At 59.1% G+C, this 9,620-nt stretch overlaps 1 protein-coding gene across 1 annotated transcript in view; it reads right to left on the bottom strand.

The window, feature by feature from the left end:
* Positions 1–1,701: 1,701 nt before the first annotated feature.
* SMTNL1 (smoothelin-like 1) overlaps positions 1,702–9,620 on the bottom strand; it is a 9,139-nt gene continuing 1,220 nt past the window's right edge. The window contains exons 4-8 of the mRNA XM_010833627.1: positions 9,308–9,359; positions 7,528–7,686; positions 7,262–7,376; positions 6,996–7,147; positions 1,702–2,286 (exon numbers count right to left, since the gene is read on the bottom strand). Coding sequence (XP_010831929.1) covers positions 2,142–2,286; positions 6,996–7,147; positions 7,262–7,376; positions 7,528–7,686; positions 9,308–9,359 — 623 coding nt within the window. The 3' untranslated portion in view covers positions 1,702–2,141. The remainder of the gene's footprint in view (positions 2,287–6,995; positions 7,148–7,261; positions 7,377–7,527; positions 7,687–9,307; positions 9,360–9,620) is intronic.

Genomic DNA, 9,620 nt, shown 5'->3' with positions numbered 1-9,620 from the left:
TCTGACTGTACAGTCTTTCGCTTTGTTTTTTTTGGCCGAGCTGGGATCGTCACTGCTGGCTTTCCTGTAGTCTCGGCAAGGGGGAGCAACACGCTAGTTGCAGTTCCTGGAGTCTCGGCAAGGGGGAGCTCCTCGCTCGTTGCAGCCCCGGGCGTCCCATCGCACGTCCGCTCTTGCCGAGATCGGACTCCAGGACGCAGTAGCTGCAGCTCGTGGGCTGGGTAGTTGTCGCACGTGGGCCTAGTTGCTCTGCGGCCTGTGGAATCTTCCCCGATGAGGGATGGAACTGGCGTCCCTTGCACTGCAAGGTGGAATCTTAACCACTGGGCCACCAGGGGAGCCCTGACTACATGGTTTTTAACCCACTGCTGTCCCGTTCGGAGGCCAGTTCCTAGCGTCAGCTTTATGCCGGGAGGGGTTTCCCTTCCAGCTTGAGTCCAGGGGGAGCCAAGGAGACCGTGCGTTTGCTCAGCTGTTAAGCACAAGGGTCCACCTGAGCGTTCACTGAGGGGGCAAGTGGTTCATCAGGAGGAGGCTTGTTTAGCTGCAGTCGAATGAAAGATGCCTGCTTCCCCATCAACGGAGGGCTCGCAGGGCACAGAGCCTTGTGTGACCCCAAGCGCTGTGGGGAAAGCTGGCTGTGAGGGACCCGGCCACCCTCAGCCAGAGGGGTCGTCGACCCACCCACAGGAATAACGCCCCCGTTTTATACAGGAGGCAGCCAAGGCTAACCGAGCACTCCAGTGGGTTGCCACGTCCACTCCGCTGACCCGGGCAGAGTCCACACCTCTGGCCACAGTGCCGAGCTGGCGGGCTTTCATTTCTGTGTTTTTCCTGAGCTGTTCTCATCAGCGCATATGCTCCCAATGGCTGATAAAGCCAGACAGGACTGTTAGCAGGACATTAGGGTCAGCTCCGGGCTTCCTTGGTGGCTCAGCGGTAAAGAATCTGCCTGCAAGACAGGAGATTCCCCCTGGAGGAGGGCATGGCAACCCATTCCAGTATCCTTGCCTGGAGAATCCCATGGACAGAGGAGCCTGGCAGGCTGCAGTCCATGGGGTCGCACAGAGTCGGACACGACAGAAATAGGCAGCTGCAGCAGTGTACTCAGCTCTAGGGCTCATCTCTAGTGAGCAGCAGAAAAACGGAAACAAAACCTCAGCCAGAGTTCAGGGATTACCTCAGCACAAAGGAGGAGCTTCTGGAGCTTCTAAAACCACTGGCCTTTTTTTTTCCATTTTTTTGGCCGCACCACACAGCATGCAGGATCTTAGTCCCCTGACTTGGGATCGAACGCATGCCCCCTGCAGTAGAAGTGTGGGTTCTTAACTACTGGAATGCCAGGGAAATCCCCAAACCACTGGCTTTTCAGAGACAGAACATGGAGTATCTTAGAGTCAAAGAAATCACCTCCGGGTCCCACGAGCCTAGTTTGAGTGAGAGTTCTAGAGAATCTTCTACTCCAGTCCCTGTCCTGGAATTCCCTCATCTAGAAGTGTGGAAAGAGGGGAAAAGATGTGGGAAAGTGCCACCCGTGGCTGGAAACGTGAGGATGCCGTCACCTTGGCCACTGCTTAGAGAGCGTTTACATGGCGGCCCCGGCCGGGCCTTTTGTCCTTCGTTGCCGTGTTGTTAGTCGCTAGATGGCTAAGTCGCGTCTGACCCTGACCCTGTGGACTGCAGCACGCCAGGCTCCTCCGTCCCCCACTGTCTCCCAGAGTTTGCTCAAAATCATGACCACTGGGCCAGTGATACTACCTACGTAATCCCATTTAGCCCTCACAGCACCTGTGGGATTTTGAGCCGCTATTATCCCCGTTCAAATGGCGAACTGAAGCTCAGAGAGGTTCTCTCACTGGCCCAGGGACGCACAGCTTCTGGGCGATGAGACCCAGTGCACTGTCCTGTCCCAGATGCCTGTCACGGTTGTTGAGAAAATCACCTCAGGTGAGGAAAGCAGGCGGCTGAGGCTGCTTATCCCAGAGTGAGAGAGGTTCCCGGCAGGGTAGGGAGGGAGCCCCGAGGAGCCAGACGGGATTTTACAAAAGAGCCTTTAATGCAAGTTAGACTGGGGCCGCCTGCCCAGCCCCGCCGCCTCCGTGGAGCTGAAGGGGGCCTCCGGGCCAGCACCGGCCAGCCCCTCACTTCTTCTTGGTCTTCACCAGCCCCTTCTGCACGAGGCTGCGGTACAGCTCCTGGATGTAGGTGTAGACGCACTTGGAGTCGGGCACCGCCAGCCGCACCATGTCATCCACCTCCAGCAGCTGGGCGCAGTCGGCCAGTTTCCTGAGGGGCAGACGGGGAGGGGTGAGAGGTGGGGATCAGCTGTCAGGGGAAGAGGTGGGGGTCTAAGGGACGGGTGGGGCAGCCCCCCAAGGATGAAGCCCGCAGGACTGTGTGCAGCAGCGCAACTATCCCACTGTACAGATGAGACAGCTGAGGCCCAGCAGAGTCAAGACTCAGACTCAGCGTGGCTTGATTCCAAAGCCCGTGTTTCCACTGCCCCACGTGTCGTCACGTGGGGGTGGGACCCTCCGGTGTGGGGTTCCGCGGTAACCCACCCATCTGTGTGCGCCTGTGTCTGTCCTCTGGAAGGACAGGCCCCGCAGGAAGAGTGAAGAGCACAGAACGCTAATCCCGGCTAGAGTGCAGGCTTGCAGCCTCAACTCTCCAGCCTCAGTCAGGCTCTGTGCATGCACTGAGGGGTGCCACGTGCTAGGTGTTCTTCTGGGGAGTTCAACACTGAACAGAGTAAGAATCCCCCATTCTCATCAACGTTCTCGTGGCAGAACACAGGCAGTCGTCAAGTAGAAATTGATGGTACGTCAGAGGACGAGCGATGCTACAGAGAACAATAAGGCGGGGAAGGACTGGACGTGTTTGTGTTCAAGGGGATTTGCTTTTGTAATATGTTGGTGATGGCATTTATTTATTTATTGTCAGTGCCTCGCAGCTTCTGGGATTTTAGTTCCCTCACCAGGAATTGAACCTGGGCCCTCAGCAGTGAGAGCACAGAGTGCTAACCACTGGACTGCCAGGGAATTCCCAAAGACAGAGAGAAAGAGACAAGTCGCTCAGTCGTGTCCAGCTCTTTGCGACCCCATGGGCTGTAGCTGACCAGGCTCCTCCATCCATTGGATTTTCCAGACAAGAATACTGGAGTGGGTTGCCATTTCCTTCTCCAGGGGACCTTCCCGATCTAGGGATCAAACCCGGGTCTCCCACACTGCAGGCAGACTCTTTACCATCCGAGCCACAGGGAAGCCCGGAGTTCCCCTAGGGGATTTTTAATAGGAAAAGTTCTCTTAAAGAGTACTTTTAAGCTCGGGAAAGTAAATCGGGTGCATATTTGCAAGAAGGGGGTTCCAGAAAACAGCAGGTGCAAGCGTCCTGAGGCAAGCGAGCTTGAGCAACTGCGCGGAACTTAGCAGCAAGCCCTGTTTCTCTAACTTCCCAGCTGCTCTTTGGGACCACGGGCTACTCCTGGCCTCGCTGAGGCCGACCATCTCATCGAAGCACTGTTGGGGCCTTGCCACCACGTGCCAGGAGCCTTATCAAGTGTTTCTCTCTCCCCTCTGTTTTTTTGGCCACACGGCACAGCTTACAGGACCCAGCTCAGCCCAGGGCAGTCAAAGCCTGGGATCTAAACCACTAGGCCAGCAGGGAGCTTCTAAATGCCTTCTCTTGAATGCCCTCATTCACTCCACTCCTCTGTGTTCAGCCGGCAGAAGGGGAGCCGGAGACTCGCAGCATCTTGGTGGTTTGCCCAAAGTGAGCGGCACAGCTGGGACTCCACCGCAGGCCTGCTGGACGGCCTGGCACCCTGGCCCTGAAGCCGAGCCCCGGAAGGCTCCGCCACCCAACCGCGCGGGGTGCCGGCGGGAGGGGCCACCAGGGTCCCGGCGGGCATCCTCTCAGGGCTGAGTCAGCTGGACCAAGAGCCGAGCCAGATGGGCCTGGGGGCAGGTGAGGAGCACGGACCAAAGGGCTTCAAGGCCCCGAACGAGCTCCCCGCAACCAACGCCGCCATGCTGCCGGCTCCTGGGTGTGGCTCGAGGTGCGGTTTCCACCCAGGAGAGGCGAACGCTTCATTCCCACCGGGCCTGGGGAGCCGGGGCGGGCTCCTCCAGCAGCTCACTAATCAAGCCCCCCAGGGGCCCAGCGCTGGGCTCCCGGGGAATCAGAGGAGCCTTCTAGAAGGGAGCCAGCTGTGGCCAGGCCCCTTACTTTGCACACTTCATCTTCACACCCAGCCCTAGGAGAGGTTCTATCAGCTGCCAAGGGTCAGAGAGCGAGGGAAGGGGACTTCCCGCGTGGTCCAGCGGTCAGGGCTTGGAGCTTCCACTGGCAGGGGGCGCGAGTGTGGCCCCTGGTCTCCCGTGGTCAGAGAACTAAGATCCCACGTGCCTGATGGCACGGCCACACACGCACCGCCTGGCAGCCGCAGGAGGACAATGACCCCTGGCCCACAGGCAAGGGACGCCCGGTCAGGGCCAAGCCACACGCCCTTCTGATGGTGACCGAGAGCTCACAGCCCCGGCCAGGAGTTTCCCTTTCCAGGGCCGGGTTGGCCACTGCCCTCCTGCACCAACCTCCCATAACTCCCTGCTGGCAGCCACACAAGCATCGTCGTGACCGTCAAATCAGACAATCCAAGGGAAGCACTTAGCAGGACGCCTGGCATCTGGTCACGCTTGGTTCACGTGGCTTGTCATGGCCCTTAAAGGTGCTTCCGAGCTCAGAGCAGGACATGGGGTTCCCGACCCCTTCACCGCCACCCCCACCCCCACCCTAGGGCAGGATAATGTGAAACTGGAAGGGGCCTTACAGAGCACCAACTCCGCATGCATGCCTGTGTACCCAGTCGTGTCTGACTCTTTGTGACCCCACGGACTCTAGCCCTCCCAGGCTCCTCTGTCCATGGGATTCTCCAGGCAAGAATACTGGAGCTGGTTGCCATTTCGGTAAAGAATCTGCCTGCAGTGCAGGAGACCCGGATTCAATCCCTGGGTTGCGAAGATCCCCTGGAGAAGGAAACCGCCACCTACTCCAGTATTCTTGCCTGGAAAATCCCGTGGATAGAGGAGCTTGGCGGGCTACAGTCCGTGGGTCTCAAGAGTCTGACGCGACTTGGAGACTAAACCACCACCTCCAGGAGATCTTCCTGACCCAGGGATTGAACCTGGGTCTCTTGGTGTCTCCTGCACTGGCAGGCGGGTTTTTTTAAATCACTGAGCCCCTGGGAAGCGATTCTGGAGCACCAAGTCTGGGAGTTTTCAGATGGCATCCTTGGTGCCCGAGGGCCCAGGAGATATGCTTCAGGATCATCTTAGGAAGGGGGTTGGACACTGATCTGGGGTGCTCCAGGAGCCCCTCCAAGCCTACAAAGGCCACCCTTAAATCTGTTTACTGTGTTGGGCATCCTCTTACTGTTTTGTTTGAGGAAGCTGCCGGTGGGGTGAGGGACCCATTTGAAAAGCACCGGTCAGTATCAGCCATCTGATTTTGCCGATGGGGACACGCAGACCCAGAGAGGGGAGGGTGGCTGCCCCAGGCTTCTCCACGGGTTGGTGGCCAGGCCTGAACTCGCTCAGAGGGCTCGGCCTTCCGGACCAAGACACTGGCAGCATCCCCAGTGACTTGCCCCATGCTCCGGGCCTGCAGAAGTGCCCTCAGCCATCCCTTCCCAGGCCTCAGAGCTGTCCTGGAGGACGACACCCTCTGCCCAGACCGGGTGGCTCAGAAGCCTCCCCCAGGCAGGAAAGGATGTGTGAGCCAGGTATGAGCCCCGGAGAGCCTCAAGGCCGCTGGGGACTGGCCGGCCTCTCCGGGGACAGAGGTAGAAGCCTTTGGCCCAGTCCGGCTTTGGGGCTTTGGTGCGGAGACTGCCTCCGCTCCCCACCGCCCGGCAGCCTTGTGTTCGCCTCTCAGGGTCTTCCCTGAGCCCCGCTGCTCCTCATGCCCCTCCTGTCTAGTGCACCCCTTCCCCATCCCTCTGCGGCCCAGGCACCCAGCTGTGTAAACCTCAGCAATAAATCTCCCTCCGGGTCCCACAGGGGATAACAAGTATCATCACAGGGGCTTCCCTGGTAGTCCTGTGGTTGGGAATCCGCCTGCCAGTGGAGGGACCATGGGGTCAGTCCCTGGTCTGGGGTGATTCCACATGCCTCCGGGCAACTAACTCTGTGGGCCAGCCAGAGTCTAGAGCCTGGACAAAAGAAGCTTGAGCACCACACGAAAAACAGTCGCTGCTGTTCATTGCACCTGGAGAAAGTCTGTGCAGCCAAAATTAAATTAATTTTAAAAATATGTATCAATTGTGATATCATTCATTTTAGTATAGGAACAGCAACTAGGGGTTTTGTTTTTTTTAAATGTTTGCCATGGGTTAGGCACTGTGATAGGGCCTTTAACTATTAATTCTCATCACAGCCCTGCCGAATGTCACGCCCATTTTAAAGGTCAGAATATAGAGGCTCAGAGAGGTGAACGAGACTACCCAAGATCACACAGCTGACAAAAGTCAGGGTCAGAATCTGGCCCCAGGTCCCTGCAAACTCCCAGTCTTCCCCTCCTTTCTCTCTCACCCGCCTGCATTTTCTCTGCCTGTCCCCTCACATTTAATTCCGCATGTATGTGTATTTGCTGTCTGTCTCTTTAGAGTGTGAGTCACGGGACTTTGCTGGTGGGCCAGTGATTTAGACTCTCTGCTTCCAACGCCAAGAGTGAAGGTTTGATCCCTGTTTGAGGAACTAAGATTCCACATGCTACGGGGCACGGCCAAAAAATAAAATAATGTAAAACAGAATAGGAGTCACAGGCAAGCGGGGATTTGGTCGGTTTCACCCACTGCTCCGTCCTCCACCAGTTCCCCGCATCTGAGAAGCACCTGTCGGATTCAAGGAGATGTGGCCATGGGCTCGGCCTGACCGTCCTTCCCCGGGGCCCCTGCGGCTCGGCCCCCCGTCCCCGCCGCGCGGCGCCCCCGGGCTTACTCTGCGGTGGAGAAGGCCAGCGTGAAGTTGTGGCGGCGCTGCGCGGGGTCCAGCGCCGCGTAGTCAAAGGCGTCGGGGAAGAACTTGTGGATGAGCGCGCAGAAGGCCATGCCGCTGCCCCAGCTCGAGGAGAAGTTCTGGATGTCCACGTGCTGCGGGGCCGGAAGCCGCGTCACGGGCCTGCGCCCAGCCCCGCCGGACCCCAGCCCAGCCCCGCACGGCCGCCGCCCGCCCCCGGCGTGGCCGCCTGCGCCCGCCGCGCGCACCTCGTAGCTCCTGGTCATGGCGCGGCACCACTCCAGCAGCATGTTCCGAACGCCGCCCACCGCCGCGCCCGCCGCCTTGGTGTTCCGGAACAGGGCCGTGGGGCCCGCGGCCGCCCTGTGCAACGGGGCGGGAAGGGGGGTCCCATCAGACGGCAGTCCTCCCGGGTCGGGGTAGGGCCCATCAGATGTCCCTCTGGGGCTCGGGCTGCTCCTCCGCCCCATCCTCCCCCCAATTCAGCCCCGCCAGCCCCTCGCCCGAATCCTACCCCCCGAACTTGTCCACGATGGCCTTGCGGTTCTGAGCTCGGGGTCCCCGGGGCCGGGTAGGAGCGGACACTCTGCGCTCTGGCGCCTTCTCTTTCTTCTTCTCTTCTGAGGGAGGGGGCTCCGTGGGGCTCTGGGGCACATCGCTGGGCGAAGAGTCACTGCTTGGAAACGTTCAGAGGAGCATGAGGGGGGCAAGGACGCGCCTCTACAGGGAGGACGCTGGCTGGGCAGTGGTCCCTGCGGGCCCAAGAGGCTACAGAGCTACAGTCCCAGCCTCACACACGTGCCTCCAGGCCCAGCACTGGGAGGCGCTGGGGAGAAAGAATGAGGTTCAGTCTGACTGCGTAGGTTAGAACAAGGGCACATCTGAGGTCTGACCTAAGTTCCAGTCCTACCTAGGCTTCTTATTTGCCATGTGATCTTGGGACTGTCAAACCAGTCCATCCTAAAGGAAACCAACCCTGAATATTCACTGGGAGGACTGATGCTGAAGCTGAAACTCCAATACTTGGGCCACCTGATGCGAAGAGCTGACTCACTGGAAAAGACCCTGCTGCTGGGAAAGATTGAGGGCAGGAGGAGAAGGGGACGACAGAGGATGAGATGGCTGGATGGCATCACCGACTCAATGGACATGAGTTTGGGAAAACTCCACGAGTTGATGATGGACAGGGAGGCCTGGCGTGCTGAAGTCCATGGGGTCACAAAGCGTCAGGTGCGACTTAGTGACTGAACAGCAACTTGGGACTGTCAGGTCGCTTCTCTGAGCCTCAGCTTCCTCGTCTGTATAGTGGGGACAGTACCTGACAAGGTGGGTCTGAGGCCTCTGTAAGAAGGGGAATGTGAACGCTCACCAGGCACCTTTCCCTAAGGAGGTCACACGGAGGTGACTTTCAGCTTGAAATAAAGAAAGGCTTTTCTAACGACAAAATTTGTGCCCTGGCAAGAGGAGGGCTCTTGTGTTATCCAGCACCTTTCAGGCACCAGGCGTCAGGCTGAGTGCTTTATACACAGACGTCATCTGAGCCTCACAAGAAGCCTATAAGGCAGGTACCCTGACTGTGTCCACTTCCCAGGGGAGGAGGGGGAAGTGATACAGCCACGATCAGACAGCGGGGCTTCCCCAGTGGCTCAGTAGTTAAAAAAAAAATCCGTCTGCCAAGGCAGGAGACGCATGTGCCATCCCTGGGTCGGGAAGATCCCCTAGAAGGGGAGATGGCAAACCCACTCCAGTACCCTTGCCTGGGAAATCCCACGGACAAAGGCGCCTGGTGGGCTACAGTCCATGGAGTCCCAAAGAGTCAGACAGGAACAACCTAGCGACCGAGACAAGTGGCAGTGTTGCTGTCCAAACTCAGGCTTTCTGCTCACGAGCGACTGGTGATGCTGAGACTGCGGAGACAGACAAGACTGGGGCTCCCATGAAGAGCCCTGGGGTGCTGGAGAGGAGGCTTCTCCAGCAGTGGGTGGGAGGCCAAGCAGGGATGCCCCACTGCCCTTTGCTCCCCGCTCCAGCTCTCCTCGTTTCCCAGGCTCTGCCCTGAGCTGCTGCTGCTAAGTCGCTTCAGTCGTGTCCGACTCTGTGTGACCCCATGGATGGCAGCCCACCAGGCTCCCCCGTCCCTGGGATTCTCTGGCTTGCCCTGAGCTAGGGGGCAGCAATATTCCTGGCATATCTCGAGACTAGACACTGGAGGCCCAGTCTCAGGGGACAGCAGGCTTCAAAGGGAGCAGGTTGTGGTGTGGAGGGGGAGCTGGGGCTCCAGCGTTTGACATTACCTGGCTGAAGGACCGAGTTCTTCAGAAGCAGCGGTGTCTGGGCTCAGCCCCTCTGAGGGAGAGGAACAGGAGGGAGGGAAGCGGGGCAACCCCGGCGTGCCCCCTGGGCAGGGCCTACAGCAAGGTGGGCTCCTGGCCCTCTCCCCCCACAAGCCCCACAGGGTGGCCCCTGCAGTAAGGTGGGCTCCTGGGGGCCCCGCATGACCCCAGGTGGGCAGTGCAGCAGGTGGGCTCCTGGCCCCCCTCTTCCACCCAATGCCCCCCTGGGGTGGCCCCTGCAGCAAGGTGGGCTCCTGGGCCCCTCCCCACCCCC

Source organism: Bison bison, unplaced genomic scaffold, assembly GCF_000754665.1.
Source record: "Bison bison bison isolate TAMUID 2011002044 unplaced genomic scaffold, Bison_UMD1.0 scf7180017863815, whole genome shotgun sequence".
In the NCBI taxonomy this organism is placed as follows: Eukaryota; Metazoa; Chordata; class Mammalia; order Artiodactyla; family Bovidae; genus Bison; species Bison bison.
This window is presented reverse-complemented; position numbering and strand designations above follow the sequence as displayed.